This window comes from Callithrix jacchus, chromosome 8 (genome assembly GCF_049354715.1).
Source record: "Callithrix jacchus isolate 240 chromosome 8, calJac240_pri, whole genome shotgun sequence".
NCBI classification, from domain to species: domain Eukaryota; kingdom Metazoa; phylum Chordata; class Mammalia; order Primates; family Cebidae; genus Callithrix; species Callithrix jacchus.
Window position 1 is genome coordinate 71,355,833 of NC_133509.1, and position 19,474 is coordinate 71,375,306.

The 19,474-nt window shown below is 39.6% G+C and overlaps 1 protein-coding gene across 4 annotated transcripts in view; it reads right to left on the reverse strand.

The window, feature by feature from the left end:
- SLC25A21 (solute carrier family 25 member 21) overlaps nt 1-19,474 on the reverse strand; it is a 539,864-nt gene that overhangs the window by 48,033 nt on the left and 472,357 nt on the right. For all 4 annotated transcript variants that reach the window (XM_002753830.7, XM_054240624.2, XM_035260364.3 and 1 more), the window contains 2 exons: nt 6,878-6,944; nt 1,859-1,918 (listed from right to left, as the gene is read on the reverse strand). In XM_002753830.7, coding sequence (XP_002753876.1) covers nt 1,859-1,918; nt 6,878-6,944 — 127 coding nt within the window. The remainder of the gene's footprint in view (nt 1-1,858; nt 1,919-6,877; nt 6,945-19,474) is intronic.

Below are 19,474 nucleotides of genomic sequence, written 5' to 3' on the forward strand. Positions count from 1 at the left end.
AGATGGAGGTTGCAGTGAGCCAAGAACATGCCACTGCACTCCAGCCTGGCCAACAGATCAAGACTCCAACTCAAATAATAATAATAGTAATAATAATAATAAAAGGAAGAATGAAATTGTATACAGATTCTAGGAGAGAGAGACTCACTGATGATGTTTCATTTCATCTGCCTTCATTATAATTTTAAACATATTTGTATAGGATAACTTACCAAATATTTTATTCATTTATCTCAGACTTCCATCTTGGAAGCCAAAAGTGGAAAAAAAATACTAGTCTCAAATTCTTCTGACTGGGAAAGCTAAAATCCAGATGTCCAGGTTTTTATTACTTACTATATGCAATCTTCCAAGTAATTCCCTTTTTTGTTCTTCTATAAAACTTAGCTACATTTGCTGTCAGAACTAGTGTTCAGCAGTCCCTTGTCAAAAGAATTGATCAGATATCAGGAGATCATGTTACATAGATTGTTCCAGAAACCTACATTTACTGTTGGGTTTCCAGTCTCCTAGGCTTTTTATGTGAGAGCACCAGGGGATATTTAACAGCTGTTTAAATGTCTAGCCATATCAAAAAAAGTCACTGAAATAAATGAGTTCAAGAAAAGAGAACTGTACACAGTTTGCATGCATTTGGTTATGATAGCTTCAATGACCGAATGCTTTTCTATTTCAATTCTCAAGAGTCCAAAGACCTACAGTCTCTCACAAGGTATCAATGTTTGACAGAAGAATAGCCAGCTGGCCCTCTAGAGATCATATTTTATTGTTTCTCACTAGGAAAGTTTTAATCCTCTTTTTGCCAAGCTGTTTCCAAATTTGTTGCTGAAAAATTAAAAGAAAAAATCTTAGCTAGTTTTGAGATTCACGATATAATTGCTCCTCTCTAGGAGGCCATGCCTCCCAGCCACCTTGTATAGGCAAGAGCTGGATTAGACATTGCTTTGTCATAACAAAAAGTGATGCTATTAGGTTCCCTAACAGGATATTTCCTAGAAAAGGGGCATGTATGATTTTTTAAAAATAACAGATACTTCTTCTCGGACAGTCTATTTGTCATATTCTCAAACATTGTCCATTTTATTAGGAAAATGAGGACATTTTCCTAGAGGTTGGAGTACATTGCCAATTGGTGGGCCAATGCAGATTTTGTTTCGCTTTGTCTTGCAGACTTGGAGGGAGACATCAGTGCATTTGCTCTCTCGGGGGCTCCTGTTGCACACACATTTGTAGAAGCCATTTGCTCAATACAATTAACTTCTGTGAAAAGCAGCAAAGTCACCAAGGAGAGGAATGATGTAGGTAAATGTTCAAATCACCAAGTGAATTTTGTGTAATACATGAGATATGTCACTGTAATATCACAATTCTCCCTAGCTGAGTTGTTTACAGTCGTTCTTATAAAAGACCCTTCAGTCTGCATCTAAGCACAGAGTGATTTTATCCCAAGGGCTCTGAAGTCTTATATTTACTACAGCTGGTGCAAAAGCTGGAAAACTGACCTGTTTGGCATATTGACTTTTTCATAAATAGGTATGTGCAGTATGTATGTAAACATATACATGTCTTGGTTTAAAAAGGGTCTTTGATAAACATACTCTTTATTTAATATTCTTGACCATATCTCATATGGGGCCTTTCTAGACATATCATTATTATCATAAATTCATCACTGGGAGCTATAAAATAGCCAAATTGTGAGTTATTAGGAAGATGGCTTTCAACAAGTAGCTGAACGTTGAATAACTCAAATTCATATTTTAGTAGCTGGGCTTGGGGAATCAAAAGAGTTTTTGTTACTAGATTTTGCTGTAAGAAATAACACACACATTTAAGTATAATAAATACTCTCACTTACCAATGCTGGTGACAGTGACACATATCCTAGCAATTTCTTGTACTGCTCAAAGGTGAAAAACTGTGAAACAAAACCAAACCCACAGATTTATAACAATTTCCTGCAACAAACTGTTTAATTGACTCAAATTTCTTTAGTAAATCATTACATTAACCAGCATTTCAAAAAATGACAAACTATCTAATACAGTTTTTAATCCTGTCTCAGGTAGTTGCTATTGGATCTTTCTTTAACATTCACAGTTTCAAATGCAGTTATAACCTACAGAAGAGCTGATGAAATCCTTTAGAGCAGTAAATGAACCATACAGCTTCCATTTACCATGACCATTTTCAGTTTCCCCAGACATCAATAGACTTCTCTCTTATGGCAGTGATTCAACATTATAGGCCTAGATACCTGACAGCTTTCGTCTCCTCTGTTTTCTCTATGAACTGCTTTCCCAGTGAAAGTCCAATTTTCTAACACACTTGTAAAAAGACATCCACTTTTCAGCCTTAACTTGCATTTCTATTGTGGTGTCTCCTCACTGCTCCATGGAACTGAAAACACTAAATAATTATGAAGATGCCATGATAAACTAGGGAAAGACCCAATGAGGTTGTCTAGACCATTCCCTGCCATAAGAGGCTGTCTTCAGCCTGAATGAAGAAAGAGCTGCTAATTCCTTCCTTCAAAACTGATGGTGATAAAGATGATGGTGATGATTTATCAGATGAATGTATTGTTAGTTTCTTCAGTAGATGATGTTTAGTATAATTTTCTCTGCAAACAAATTTCAGTGGAGGCAAATCTAATCAATTGCTTCCTATAATACATTTTTCCCCTTCTTTCTTTTGTATTCTACTTTTTGAGCAGCAACTCTGCTTGAACATGTTTTGCTCCTGGGTACTCAGGAGCTGTTAACACCACTGATAAGGCATGTTTTTAGGCCCTGCTAGATACTGATTCTCAAGACTTCAAAAATGGTATGGGTATTATATGGTCCACAGTATTTTCTACTCTATTACCTTATAGCCCAGCAAAATGGGGAAAGAACGCAAAATCTGATTTCAGAGCAAAAAATACTTTGCTGTTAGAAGAAGTAGCTCCTTATAGACAGCTTTAATGAGTGTTTGGGCAGCCCAAGAATCATTTTACTACCAGATACATTTTGATTCTTTTCAACACTCAGGAACTACTTTTGTGCCATGGTCTTTTAAATGCACTATGAATGTAGAGTTTCTAGAACCAGGATTCATTTAATTCACTCATTCAATAATATTATTAGAGACCTCAGTAAAAAAGAGAAACCTCTTTCTACTTGAGCTAACATTCTAGTGGCTCGTAAAAGCCCTGAAACTATCCTAGTGTTAAAATAGTACTCACCAGGGACCACCAGTTTTTTGAAGAAATATGCATTAGAAACCATTAACCATGGAAGGAAAAGTGTTATAATCTTAGGTTTTTAAAATAATTTATTTTTCTTCATTTATTTGATGGTCATCATCATCACTTTGACAATCACCTTGCTAGCATTTTGAAGTGAGCAGTCCTAGAGCTGATTCCAGGTTATGCTAATTAGCTGTGAAAGCACAGGAAAGTTACTTAACCTTTCTAACTCTCAAGAACACAAAACTTACCTTTTAGAGTTGTCATTAAATAAGATAATTTAAGTAAGATTCCCTGACAGGACTGGCACAAGTGAGACTGTTGAAAAATCTTAGTTTTTATTCTCTGTCTTCACTTAGGTTACCAAAGGAGTCATAGATGCCTTAAGTGTATGAGCACTTCTCTCAATGCCCTGGGACTGCTGAAGCTTTCCAGTCTAGCTGGTGGGAACAGGCACTATTCCCAGCCCCATGTGACTGCTGAGTGCTGTTCCCTTGAAGCCTTTTGGACGGTTCTTTCCCAGGCATTGGTAGTTTCCTCATAGGCATGTACTGGTCAATACTCAGCTGAACACTTGGTGGGTCCCCCTGCAGACCTCAGGAGTTCTCTGTGCAGCCTGCTCTTCCCCGTTCCTTTGTGCAGGTACTCTGTCCTGTGGACCCTGGCTTCCCTGCTCTCCCCTGCCTTTCAGCTCCTTCTCAACCCAGGGAGTCCCCCAGGCTCTGCCTTGGTTTCCCCTCTCTGCCCCAGGGCCTGGAATGTAACCCCAGGCAGGGCGCTGTGGCATCACAGGGCTCATCTCATTTGTTTTCCATTTCTCAGGTATTTCCAGCCTTCATCATCTGATGTGTCCAGTGTCTTGAAAACTGTTATTTCATACTGGTCCCTGATACTCTATCTCCACCATGAGTGGAAGTCTTGGCCCTCCAGAGACTCTGAACAGTAGATGTGGGAATTTTCTCTCTATATATATTTCTTTGTTTCTTTTTATATATGTTTCCTTTATTCATCCAATATCAACTGAAATCTACTATGTGTAAATACTATGATTGGTATCAGTATACTGCAGTGAACACAGAGCCTTCACAGTTTATAATCTCTTGTGAATTTAGTTAGCATAAGGCAGTCCTTGAGAAACTGAACATGGGAAAAGTGGTATTTCTGCATGTGTGAAGCTCAAGACTGGACCCTGAAGCCTGAACCATGGTGTCACTCATCTCTGAGGGATCAGCTGATCTCTCTCAAGTCTTCATTCCCTTTCGCTAACTACAATACTAATTCTGTCTAATTTGTGAAGGGAGAAGTTTCATTCACTTAGCATCAGTTAGTCTTATTATTTTAATGATAAAGCTTAATTCAAAGAATAAAGTACATAAAAACTTAAAATTGTTTCTGATTATGGTAATGATTTTAACTAAAGTGTCAGTACCAAAGAACACACACACACACACACACACACACACACATACACACACACACACACACAGATATACCCCACAGTCTCTGAATATTTTTTTTCTGAAGTAAACTTTGATGACATACAATGAAGCAGTTTATGATGTATGAAATCGTTACAATCAGGTGATTGCTTTCCTCACAAATCCTAAGATAAATATCTATAAAATGAATGTTTTCATAAATCGTGTTGAAAAACTAGGCTATCCATCTGGCAAAAATACATTTAACTCCAAGTTATACTTAAAAAGCCAACATACTTACCATATGTCTCAATAATTTTAAGGTAAAATCTACTTGAAACAAGATGTCTGGGACACATACACCATATCCAGTTGCCCAAAAGTTCCTCTGTTAACCATTGTTCTGGCAGAGAGCATTGCTTTTGTAAAATAGAGACTAGCATTTTATAAAGCTAAACTTTTTTTTTCTGTAAAAAATTGTTCAATGTTGATGTCTTAATCTTCTTAAAGTTTAAATTGTCTCCAACATATGATATTAAAAAAAAATCTTCCAGGAAAAGCTCTAATTGTAATTTACTTTGTTTACACATGTAAATCACTGAACAGATGAATATATTATTCCATGTAGATAAAGCAACTTTCCTTTTGAACAGGAACTTTGCTCTGTTTGTTTACTTGGGCAATCTTTTATCAAGTAAAGCCATTTCATAATTCAATTCAGCTCTTTTGTGTACTTTGGTGAACTTCTTCCAGATCCTCTACTGTGATTCAGATCCTTATAATGAAATTTGTATTGAAGTGATATTATAAAATCACAAAACCTATACCAACAAAGAGGATAAATTTATAGAGAAAGGATGTTCTAAAGCTTTGTTTTCCAAATTCTAGACTTGAATTCAATCCTATTAAATTGCCATTTTGACATAATATAAAGGTTGGATGTTTGTGTGTATATGTGGGTGATTTTATCATAATTTCAAACCAGTTACCCTCTTGAACTTACTTAGCAAAAGTATATGAGCCGTTCCCTCTTGCCTTTCAGGACTACTGGGAATATAAACTGAGTAATGGATGTGAAAAAAAAGCCTTATATTGCTTGGAAAGGAAGTCTTTAAGTTTAGGTTATTATTATGGAAGGATGAAGCCTTATTTGGTGATGTCAGTGGTGTGGGGGAGGGAAGCAATGACTGTCAGAGTCTCTATGATCAGGACTTTTGTCTGAGAGAAGACGGTAGTCAGATTGAGTTCTTGTGCCCCTGGATGTTCTGCCAGATCTCCCTGTTCCTCTTTAGATACTGAACTAGCAAATAGTATATAAACCTCTACAGTCATGTGGTTAAGTAAATGGAAATCAGGGTACTGGAAGTAATAATTTTTGTAAGAACCAGAATAGAAAAGTTTAACAGAGAAGACTAAGGGGTAAAATGAAGTTGGCATGCCAAATAAATACACTATGTGAGAATCACATATAAATAAATATAGTATATTGCTTTACTCTGATAATAAAATGGGAATGATTTAGGGAGAAAGGTTTTTCTTCCTCTCCTCTTTCCTCTTCCCTACCTCTCTCTTTCTTTAATAATTATTTCTCCAGGGCCGGGCAGGTTGGCTCACGCCTGTAATCCCAGCACTTTGGAAGGCCAAGGCGGGTGGATCACAAGGTCAAGAGATCGAGACCATCCTGGTCAACATGATGAAACCCCGTCTCTACTAAAAATACAAAAAATTAGCTGGGCATGGTAGCGCATGCCTGTAATCACAGCTACGCAGGAGGCTGAGGCAGGAGAATTGCCTGAACCCAGGAGGCAGAGGTTGCGGTGAGCCGAGATCGTGCCATTGTACTCTAGCCTGGGTAACAAAAGCGAAACTCCGTCTCAATAAAAAAAATAAAAAAAATAAAAAAAAGTTATTTCTCCAAAGGAAAATTTCTGAGTTGCTTTGAAGAAAGGTCCAAGCTATTTTGTGGTTTACTAGCATTTCCTTCACCATGTTGCTTTTTGAATAATTTCCCCATTAAATGGAATGCTTTTACCTGATTAAAAAATATCTACAAATTGATCTACATATTGGAGAGACTGACCAAGTCTAATTATTAAAAAAAGATGCTATAATTTCTGCATTAAGATTTTTAGTGCTTTATATTTAATTCATTTTAATGTCTTAGAGTTTGTTGTACTGAAGCTGTTACTGCACTATGCTTTTGCTTGGTGGGAACACATGCAAGGCTTACCTTCACTGCTCTTTTTGGTGTTTCAGCCAAGATAGGTGGCAGAATTCCCTTGTAAAAACCAAACAACCTGATGGAGAAATAAAAGATTTTCTGTAAGGAAATTAGGAAACAAGTATTTCTGACTTTGTTTAGATAAAGCAACTAATCCGAAAGCATTCCTGATTATTCAACATAGCATACCAATCATGCAGTCTTCCTTTCATTCTAAAATAAAGAAATAAATTCCATGTCTATTAGCATTACAACATTCAGAAGATGAATACATGATACTGAGACAGGAGCCCCTTAGGTAAGTTGCTAAACATGACCATTAGTTGTACTTTAATGATGAAGCTGACCCTCCTTACTCTAAGGACTCTTGAGTTTATTTTCTCAGTTGTGTGGCAGGTAGCTTCAAACTATCTATAACCCTGCATCTCCTCCCTTTTGGTAACCAAAGGAAGCTAGGATTATACCTGAATCCATTAGACTGTACCTTTCTGAGGCTAAGAAGGTAATAAAATTTTCAGTTTTAGCTTTACTAATACAAGGGAGCTAAGAAGCTCTGTGGGTATGGTACTAGGGCTTCTAGCCCTGTCCTAAATTAGTCAAAATTTTTAAGCTTCCTTAATTGGGGTGGAAGATGGTCAAAGAGGGCTGGCTGTAGGACTGTGTGTTGCCAAGAGAAGAAATGTCAGACTCCTTTGCTGATATGCAAAATCACAAGGCATGGGCCAGTTTTCTTTTCCAATGTTCATGGGCCCATGGTCACAGAGTCAGATGTTTTTAGAAAAAAAGAGTGACATATGATTAGATTTATAATGAGTCCTCATTTATTTCTTATTACATTTTAGAATTCAAAATTGTAAATTCCTTTGTCCTGGAATCTTCATGTATATGCCATATCTTCATTTCAAACCTTAAAATATATAAATAGAAGAGAATGTTATGCATTATTTTCTGAGTAATCATTTTTCCTGATGAGTCCATAAGTGACTACAGATGAGGGCAGAGCTCAACATGTCCCTAATTTAGGATATCCATCTAACATGGGGCTGCAGCTTCTCTGACTGACCCCCTAAGCTTCACTCCAACTTTCTTAAACTGGGTTCACTTCTAGCTGTGCTTCTGGGAATAGGAAGTTGAGAACGAATTCAAGTGAACCCACTGTGCCACCCAAACGAACATGGTAAACTCTTGTTCTCCCTGAATTCACTGGCTTACACAATACCTTTCAGTGAGGGGACTAAAGTAGTTGCCTGATTTATTCAATTCATGGGCTTATACAGCCTCAGTTCGCTGGCTTACACAGCAACTTGAGAGCAAATTAACAAATATTTGGGTTTCTTACATTAGAATCCTTTTTGTGAGTGTGTGTGTAACCAGGACACAAATATTTGTTAAGCTTATGGATCTCATAAAGAGGAAGAAAGGGATCAAAGGATTCCCAGATATGGACTTAGTCTGCCCACCATTTTTGACTTAATTGATAGTGCTAGCATTATGAATAGGAAGCAAAGCAGATATGTGATTCGAAGAGTTATGGCAATTCATGAGTTTTTCCCACCCCTTTTCCATTCCAATTTCAACTACTGATGCCTGAAATTCTCATGTCAACATGAATTTCTTCCAGAAACTAATAACATTTAAATACTTTTTCTCATTTAAATTTCATTATAAATTAATCATCACTATGTAATTTTTGGCAAAAAGAGTGACTAAGCATAGGTTGGTCTTCCCAAAAGATAAATGAAATTTTCTTGAACAGAAGGTCTACGTCTACAATAAAAAAGGTTATTAGTGGGCCGGGCACAATGGCTCAAGCCTGTAATCCCAGCACTTTGGGAGGCTGAGGCGGGTGGATCACAAGGTCAAGAGATTGAGACCATCCTGGACAACATGGTGAAACCCCATCTCTACTAAAAATACAAAAAAATAGCTGGGCATGGTGGCACATGCCTGTAATCCCAGCTACTCAGGAGGCTGAGGCAGGAGAATTGCCTGAACCCAGGAGGCGGAGGTTGGGGTGAGCCGAGATTGCGCCATTGCCCTCCAGCCTGGGTAACAAGAGCAGAACTCTGTCTCAAAAAAAAAAAAGTTATTAGTTCTGCTCTTTCTGTGTTGATCGTTCCCCATCTGGAAGACTATTCCTGACTATTGGAGGAAAAAAAAATTAAGAGAAACACTTAAATAAGTAAAGCTTTTAAAACAGAGTGCCCAGATCAACAGAGGAACTTGAAATCCCACACTACAGAGAACAGTTATAGGAAGAACAGTTGCTTCACTTGAAGAAGAATGATCTTGAGAGGGGAGGACTCAAGATGGCGCTGTGAGAATAACCCAGGATTGGAGCTCGCGTTGAATCAGCAAACGGTGAGTCTGAGCTGCATTTACAGACTGATCTTTGTTGCCCACAGAACGAGGAAACTCCCAAGTATAAAAAGACATGGGACGCCAGGGAGTAGGTCTGCCTGGCGAAGCCGGCAGCCGGGGTGTCGGCGGCCGGCCCTACCCAGCAATCCCCACAGGGCGCACGTGTCCGGGTGCCCTGTTGAACCGGCAACCTGAGACTTGAGAGGGCTGGACTTGAGACTGAACGAGACTTAGACAGTAGCCCAGCCCAGGGGATTGCAGGGACAGATAGTTTGGGATACCCAGTGGGACGAACAAAACCGCGATTTCAAACTATCCCGAGCAGACGGTCTGAGACGCTCTGTGGGGGAGGGGCGTCCACCACTACCGAGGCAACCTGCCCCAACTGAGATACACGCCCACTGCTGACGCAGCCAGCCGTTGCCGAGGCAACCCGCCCCAACTGAGATACACGCCCACTGCTGACACGGCCAGCCGTTGCTGAGGCAACACACTACAACCAAGAGACTCCGCCGCAGGGCGTGGGGGAGACCACAGCAGAGCCTGCAGGAACAGGGCGAATCACACAACAGCAGGGCGGAGCCTCGGCAGCCAAACAGTGGCTAGTCTGCCTTCTAGCTTGGCAGGACACCACATCGAACATCCAAAAATAAAGCCCAAACCCCTCAACACAGAGCATTTGAGAAAAAAAAAAAAAAAGGGTTTTTTAATGAGCTCTGTTGCAGCAGAATCAAACATAGCAGCCTAACAGCCCTGAAGGAACAACAGAGCGCACAGCTCAGCAATTAAGCCCGTATAAAGTACAAACTGTCTCCTCAAGCAGCTCCCTGACCCCTCTATATCCAAAAGACTGACATTAGGCAGGCATCATCCTGGGACAAAGATAGCAGAAAAAGAAACTGGTAGCATCCCTCGCTGTGCCACAGCTGCTAGAGGTGCACCCCAGACAAGCAGGGTCTGGAGTGGACCTCAGCAGTCGTACAGCAAAGGGGCTAGACTGGCAAAAGGAAAACCAAGCAACAGAAATACTTCATCATCAACACTCTGGGTGTCCACTCAGAGACCCAATCGAAAAGTCAGCAACTACGCAAACGACCAGCGGACAAATCCACAAAGATGGGAAGAAACAAGCGCAAAAAGGAGGAAAACACCTGAAACCAGAACACCTTGCCTCCTAGAAAGGACCAAAACTCCTCACCAGCCAGGGAACAAAGCTGGACGGAGAATGACTGTGACGAAATGACGGAATTAGACTTCAGAAGATGGATAATGAGAAACTTTTGTGAGCTAAAAGATCATGTATTAAATCAATGCAAAGAAACTAAGAACCTTGAAAAAAGATTTGAAAAAAGATTCGAGGAAATGATAACAAGAATGGATAACTTAGAGAGGAATATGAAGGAATTAAAGGAGCTGAAAAACACAATACGAGAACTTCGCGAAGCAAACACAAGTTTCAATAGCCGAATTGACCAAGCAGAAGAAAGAATATCTGAAGTCGAAGACCAACTCAATGAAATAAAACGAGAAACCAAGATCAGAGAAAAAAGCGCAAAAAGAAATGAACAAAGTCTCCAAGAAATGTGGGACTATGTGAAAAGACCTAACCTACGTTTGATAGGTGTACCAGAAGGGGACGAAGAGAATGAATCCAAGCTGGAAAATACTCTTCAGGACATCATCCAGGAAAATTTCCCCCACCTAGCAAGACAGGCCAACACTCAATTGCAGGAAATACAGAGAACACCACAAAGATATTCCGCAAGAAGAGCAACCCCAAGGCACATAATCGTCAGATTCAACAGGGTTGAAATAAAGGAGAGAATACTAAGGGCAGCCAGAGAGAAAGGTCGGGTCACCCACAAAGGGAAGCCCATCAGACTCACAGCAGATCTCTCGGCAGAAACACTACAAGCCAGAAGAGAGTGGGGGCCAATATTCAACATTCTTAAAGAAAAGAACTTTCAACCCAGAATTTCATATCCAGCCAAACTGAGCTTCAGAAGTGAAGGAAAAATAAAATCCTTTGCGAACAAGCAAGTACTCAGAGATTTTGTCACCACCAGGCCTGCTTTACAAGAGCTCCTAAAAGAGGCACTACACATAGAAAGGATCAACCAGTACCAGCCATTCCAAAATCACATTAAATGCTAAAGAGCTTCAACATAATGAAGAATCTACAACAACTAACAGGCAAAACGGCCACTTAGCATCAAAATGGCAGTATCAAATTCACACATAACAATATTAACCCTAAATGTAAATGGACTAAATGCACCAATCAAAAGACACAGACTGGCAAATTGGATAAAAATCCAAAACCCATCAGTGTGCTGTATCCAGGAAACCCATCTCACATGCAAGGATACACAAAGGCTCAAAATAAAGGGAAGGAGGAAGATATACCAAGCTAATGGAAAGCAAAAAAAAAGCGGGAGTTGCAATTCTCATCTCTGATAAAATAGACTTTAAAGCAACAAAGATCAAAAGAGACAAAGAAGGCCATTACATAATGGTAAAAGGATCGATACAACAAGAAGAGCTAACGATCCTAAACATATATGGACCCAATGCAGGAGCACCCAGATACATAAGGCAAGTTCTTAATGACTTACAAAAGGACTTAGACTCCCACACAATAATAGTGGGAGACTTTAACACTCCACTGTCAATACTAGACAGATCAACCAGACAGAAAATCAACAAGGATATCCAGTGCTTGAACTCAGACCTGGAGCAAGCAAACCTGATAGACATTTACAGAACTCTCCACCCCAAATCCACAGAATACACATTCTTCTCAGCACCACATCACACCTACTCTAAAATTGACCACATTATTGGAAGTAAAGCACTGCTCAACAAATGCAAAACAACTGAAATCATAACAAACAGCCTCTCAGACCATAGTGCAAGCAAGTTAGAACTCAGAATTCAGAAACCGACCCAGAACCGCACAGCTTCATGGAAACTGAACAACTGGCTCTTGAATGTTGACTGGGTAAACAACAAAATGAAGGCAGAAATAAAGAAGTTCTTCGAAACCAATGAGAACGAAGACACAACATGCCAGAACCTCTGGGACACATTTAAAGCAGTCTCTAGAGGAAAGTATATAGCAATAAGTGCCCATATGAGGAGAATGGAGAAATCCAAAATTGACACCCTATCATCAAAATTGAAAGAGCTAGAGGAGCAAGATCAACAAAAATCAAAACCCAGCAGAAGACAAGAAATAACTAAGATCAGAGCTGAGCTGAAGGAGATTGAGACACGAAAAACCCTTCAAAAAATCAATAAATCCAAGAGCTGGTTTTTTGAAAAGATCAACAAAATAGACCACTAGCCAGATTGATTAAAAAGAAAAGAGAGAACAACCAAATAGATGCAATAAAAAATGATAAAGGGGAAATCACCACAGATTCCACAGAAATTCAAACCATCATCAGAGAATATTACAAACAACTCTATGCGCATAAACTAGTAAACCTGGAAGAAATGGATAAATTCCTGGACTCCTGTGTCCTCCCAAGCCTAAACCAGGAGGAAGCTGAAACTATGAATAGACCAATAACAAGGTCTGAAGTTGAGGCAGCAATTAAGAGCCTACCACACAAAAAAAGCCCAGGTCCAGACGGGTTCACAGCCAAATTCTACCAGACACACAAGGAGGAGCTGGTACCATTCCTTCTAAAACTATTTCAAACAATCCAAAAAGAGGGAATCCTTCCCAAATCATTTTATGAGACCAACATCATCCTGATACCAAAACCCGGCAGAGACCCAACAAGAAAAGAAAACTTCAGGCCAATATCCATGATGAACATAGATGCAAAAATCTTCAATAAAATATTGGCAAGCCGATTGCAACAGCAAATCAAAAAACTTATTCATCATGATCAAGTAGGATTCATCCCAGGGATGCAAGGCTTGTTCAACATACGCAAGTCTATCAACGTAATTCACCACATAAACAGAACCAAAAACAAAAACCACATGATTATCTCAATTGACGCAGAGAAGGCATTTGACAAAATTCAACAGCCCTTTATGCTAAAAACCCTCAATAAACTCGGTATCGATGGAACGTATCTCAAAGTAATAAAAGCTATTTATGACAAACCAACACCCAATATCATACTGAATGGGCAAAACCTGGAAGCATTCCCTTTAAAATCTAGCACTAGACAAGGATGCCCTCTCTCACCACTCCTATTCAATATAGTTCTGGAAGTTCTAGCCAGAGCAATCAGGCAAGAAAAAGAAATAAAGGGTATTCAAATAGGAAAGGTGGAAGCCAAATTGTCTCTATTTGCAGACGACATGATAGTATACCTAGAAGACCCCATCGTCTCAGCCCAAAAACTCCTGAAACTGATAAGCAACTTCAGCAAAGTCTCAGGATATAAAATCAATGTGCAAAAATCACAAGCATTCCTCTACACCAATAACAGACTTAAAGAAAGCCAAATCAAGAGCGAACTGCCATTCGCAATTGCTACAAAAAGAATAAAATACCTTGGAATACAACTCACAAGGAACGTAAGGGACCTCTTCAAGGAGAACTACAAACCACTGCTCAACGAAATCAGAGAGGACACAAACAGATGGAGAAACATTCCATGTTCATGGTTAGGAAGAATTAACATCGTGAAAATGGCTATACTGCCCAAAGTAATTTACAGAATCAACGCTATCCCCATCAAACTACCATTGACTCTCTTCACAGAACTGGAAAAAACCACCATGAACTTCATATGGAACCAAAAGAGAGCCCGCATAGCCAAGTCAATTCTAAGCAAAAAGAACACAGCGGGGGGTATCACACTACCGGATTTCAAACTATACTACAAGGCTACAGTAATCAAAACAGCATGGTACTGGTACCAAAACAGAGATATAGACCAATGGAACAAAACAGAGGCACCGAAGGCAACACAACATACATACAAGTATACAATGTTTGATAAACCCGACAAAAACAAGCAATGGGGAAAGGATTCCATGTTTAACAAATGGTGTTGGGAAAATTCACTAGCCATGTGCAGAAAGCAGAAACTGGACCCCTTCCTGACACCTTACACTAAAATTAACTCCAGATGGATTAAAGACTTAAACATAAGACCTGGCACCATAAAAACCCTAGAAGGAAATCTAGGGAAAACCATCCAGGACATAGGAGTAGGCAAGGACTTCATGAACAAAACACCAAAAGCATTGGCAACAAAAGCCAAAATAGACAATTGGGACCTAATGAAACTCCACAGCTTCTGCACGGCAAAAGAAACAGTCACTAGAGTGGATCGGCAACCAACAGAATGGGAAAGAATTTTTGCAGTCTACCCATCTGACAAAGGGCTGATATCCAGAATTTACAAAGAACTCAAACAGATTTACAGGAAAAAAACAAACAAGCCCATTCAAAAGTGGGCAAAGGATATGAACAGATACTTTACGAAAGAAGACATATATGAGGCCAACAAGCATATGAAAAAATGCTCATCGTCACTGGTCATCAGAGAGATGCAAATCAAAACCACATTGAGATACCATCTCACGCCAGTTAGAATGGCGATCATTAAAAAATCTGGAGACAACAGATGCTGGAGAGGATGTGGAGAAAAAGGAACACTTTTACACTGTTGGTGGGAGTGTAAATTAGTTCAACCATTGTGGAAGACAGTGTGGCGATTCCTCAAGGCCTTAGAAATAGAAATTCCATTTGACCCAGCAATCCCATTACTGGGTATATATCCAAAAGACTATAAATCGTTCTACTATAAGGACACATGTACACGAATGTTCATTGCAGCACAGTTTACAATAGCAAAGACCTGGAATCAACCCAAATGCCCATTGATAATAGACTGGATTGGAAAAATGTGGCACATATACACCATGGAATATTATGCAGCAATCAGAAATGATGAGTTTGTGTCGTTTGTAGGGACATGGATGAATCTGGAAAACATCATCCTCAGCAAACTGACACAAGAACAGAAAATGAAACACCGCATATTCTCACTCATAGGTGGGTGATGAAAAATGAGAACACATGGACACAGAAAGGGGAGTACTAAACAGTGGGGTCTATTGGGGGGAAAAGGGGAGGGTCAGTGGGAGGGAGAGGTGGGGAGGGATAGCCTGGGGAGAAATGCCAAATGTGGGTGAAGGGGAGAAGAAAAGCAAAGCACACTGCCATGTGTGTACCTACGCAAATGTCTTGCATGCTCTGCTCATGTACCCCCAAACCTATAATCCAATAAAAAATTAAAAAAAAAAAAAGAAGAAGAATGATCTTAGGGAGAAATATGGTGAACGTGATTTTTGAAAGGTGTACGTGAAAGAAAGATATTACACTTTTCTCTTTGTTTCCAGGTGGTAGAACCAGTGCCAACAGGTGGAAGCAAGAAGAAAAGACATATTTTTGGCCCAGGTGGAGTTTAACACAATGAAGTACTTCTAATAGTCAGAACTGCCTAAAGATAGAATGGGTTGCCTAAAAAGTGGTGAGTTCCCCTTTGGTATGTGATCAGGCAGTCTGGATGGCCACTTGTCATGGATACAAGTGATGGGAGGTACACAACAAATCCATGCATTTGAGGGTCCTCAGGGCTGGTCTGTTTCAATCCTCAGATTCTGTTACTCTGAGAAAAGAACAAGAAGACATGGGCAAGCACTTCTCTGAAGTGACAGAATTTGCCATACTGTTAACTTTTGCATCAAGTCTTGCACTACTTCTCTGGAAGAGGACTAAAGTCTTACAACTACACAGAAGGTCTTCATTTTAAAAGTGATGGGGGAAAATATTTAAAAAAAGAGGTGTGATGCAGGAGAGAAGAAGAGGCAGCTGGGAAAAGCATACGGATTTAATATGAAAAGAGCTGGGAGGTCCAGAGCCCTCTGCTTTGTGTTGAGGAAGCTTCATTGATGTGTCCTCCTCCTCTTCTCTCTGCTCAGCTGCTTTCATGTGCGATTGCTCCCCTCCTCCCACACCACCATCCTGAGCTTCCAAACCGGGAATGAACAATTTTAACAAGAAGTTCTCAAAGACCACAGGCAGTCTCTGCTGGTAAATGAAAGCTAGGACCACCTACCTCTTTGCATTGTTTTTGCTGTATATCCATGCAATAGTAGACCTCTATGGAACAGTCAGGTCAACAGCGCTTCTGCTGAGGACTGGCCCATTTTAAACACATTAGTACAATATAATGCTGCTTATAGGCAGGAGTGACTGGGTGCCTCACCCAGATGGGTCCAAATGCTATTCTACTTCTTTGCCTGAATTAATTTGATACAAGCTAGACCTAGCCTAGGATTTTGGGACTCTTAACAGGGCCAGTCTTGTTCTGTCTGGTTAAAACTGTAACATATAAAACTAGGATATCAATGGCAGTCATGCTTTTAATCATTTGGAGAAAGTCAATCTGCAGTGATAAAAAAGAAAAAAGCCACCATTTGGGGAGGCACAGAAGCAAGAAGAAGAAGGTCTGGTTCTGTGAATATGGACCTGTTTCCAGAATTTCTTTAAGTCTAGTTACGTCTTGACCTTTCTTGAATATTGGTATTTACTTCTGCCTTTGATTCTATGAGATGCTCAGTGACATTTCCAGGAAATTCTCTTTTTTACTTAAATAAGTTTGAGTTCATTATTTATAATGTGGAGCCCTGGATCCAGAAAGAAAGCATCATGGTCCCTCCAACTAAAGTGGCTGCTGTAGCACCTCCATGCCATGTCGAGTTATAGGAAGAGCTTCACTCTCAGTTAAAATTGGCCCTTGAGCTGATCGGAAGAGTCACATACAAAATGTGGGTAGGAGCATGTGGTCAAGGGCTCAGCCAATGAGCTATTCTTGATTAGATAATTATTGAAAGTTTTCCCAATGCAAAATATTATATGCAGTTTCTAAAAACCAAAAAGCAATTATGTTTTATGAAGCAGATGCATTTATTTTTCTGCAAAAGAACTGATGTTTATATTCACATGCACTGTCCATTCTGCCTTCATGTGGTTTTGGCTTGCTGTGCAGAGCCTACAGCTTACCAGGACCATAATCTGGAAAGTTAAGAGATTGGTGACACCCATTGTTAACATGCATCATCCCACTTACATCATGAGCAGCTGAGAGCTGCTTTCAGCCTACTTGCTGGATGAATAGATGGTGGGATTCTAAATGTTTATGTAGCAGCAAAGGCAGTTCTTCTCTCTGACATGATGGCAAAGGTACCACTCTAATCTGAAGTTTTGACTCACAATGAGCCAACTGGAAGAATCTTAGGAAGAGGCATAAGAGCTACTACAAGACCTCCCATAAAATTGTATTATGAACTACATGGCAGCTCTTATATTGTGTTTTCAAAACTGTTACTTCTAAAAGTATTAGCTTGCATGTTTATGGATTTTTGTAAATATTATCGTAAGTAAAAATAGTCAAATCTATTGAAAGCTTACTATGTAATAGCCTTTCTGTTAAGAATAAATACATATGTACACATAGTAATCTCAATCAACTTTCACAAAAATACTTTAAAATATTTATAATTATTTTCCTCATGTTGCTGGTAAGAACTACTCTCATGTCATTGACAAATAGGATGTAGCAATCCAAATCAAGTTCTCTACCTCCTTCACCACTGGGCTACACTGTACAGCTTTCTTTTTAAAATAAAACTATTTCAATAAAAACTTTTGAAAAATTATTTGTGTTGCAACAATACCTTGTCATTTCTTATTTTGGAAGTAAGCAGGAAAGGCCATTAAAAACAGGTTTCTATTCCAATTTTTATTCAATTCTGTTCTAAAGTAATATGAAATACTATATAACTGATAGAACTGGTCTAAGATGAATAAGATCATTTTTGTGAAAGCTTTTGGGCTATTGATTAAACATTTTCTAGCTGTTTTAGAATGAGAAAACAATGAGCCCTAGGATAAACTTTTTTCCCCTCAAGATAAACTTTTTTCCCTTAAGAGGCACACCAGGAGGCTGGGTGTGGTGACTCACACCTATAATCCCAGCACTTTAGGAAGCCGAGGTGAGTGGATCACTTGAGGTCAGGAGTTTGAGACCAGCCTGACTAACATGGTGAAACCCCTTCTCTACTAAAAATACAAAAATCAGCCAGGCGTGGTGGCATATGCCTATAGTCTCAGTTACTCAAGGGGGAGGTATGAGAATTGAACTCAGAAGGCAGAGGTTGCAGTGAACTGAGATTGCACCACTGCACTCCAGCCTGAGCAACAGAGCAAGACTCTGTCTCAAATAAAAAAAAAAGAGGCACACCAGGATAATTCTGTCAATGTGGGATAATGTTGGTTACTGATCCAACAGATGCCCCTTACTCCATTTGCTCCTCAGAGTATAAGTGATCCCATATCCTGTGCTTAGGGAGAACAGTACTCCTCCAGCCCATGGGATAAAGCCCTCGGATACACTGTATGGCTTTGTTTTTTTCTTTAAACGAAACTATTTTAAGTGGAATTGTTCAAGCCCATCACAGTGGGCTCATTCCTTTGCTAGTGAGAGGATTAGGCATGGGCATATGACTGAAACCTAGCGCAAGAGACAAGAGGAGATGATGTGCTGGAAGGCGTGGATTTCCAGTCTAAGGCAAAGATGCCCATAGGAAGAAAAGTCCTGTCTTCTTTGCTAGATGTTTCCTAGCTGTGTGAGATGCCTGTGCACTTCAGCCAAGTGAGACACCATCGCTCCCAAGCTAAGGATGGCCAAGGAGAAAGATGCAAGGTACCTGGACCTCTATGACATTGTTGGGCTTCTGAAGTAACCAACGCTGGCATCCTACCTCCAGATTTCTGCTTATGTAAAATTAAAAATAAATCTTTACTATTTGAGCTGCTTTTAATGATATCTTCTGTTAACCTGCTGCTAAAAATATGCCGACACAAATAACCTTTAGCACATCCCTTTCTGAACAAAAACTCTGAAATTGAAATCCTTGAAATCATAATTACCTTAAAGATAATTGTTAAATCTTAAGCAATGTGTTTATAAGGAAGCTGTGAGAACTATTCTTTAAAAATGTTTTCAGATTATTTTACACATTCAAATCCCATCCCATTAGTGTGACTGTCTGTGAAAGAGCCCCTTTGGAGAAGCTAGCAGTCTAAAGTCACACAGCAGGTACAAGGAGGGGGTACCAGAACTCCAAAGCCACTAGATTGTGATGGTTTATAGACTAATGAGAGGTGTTGTTCACAAGCCTAAGTAGATACACAGTGCTACA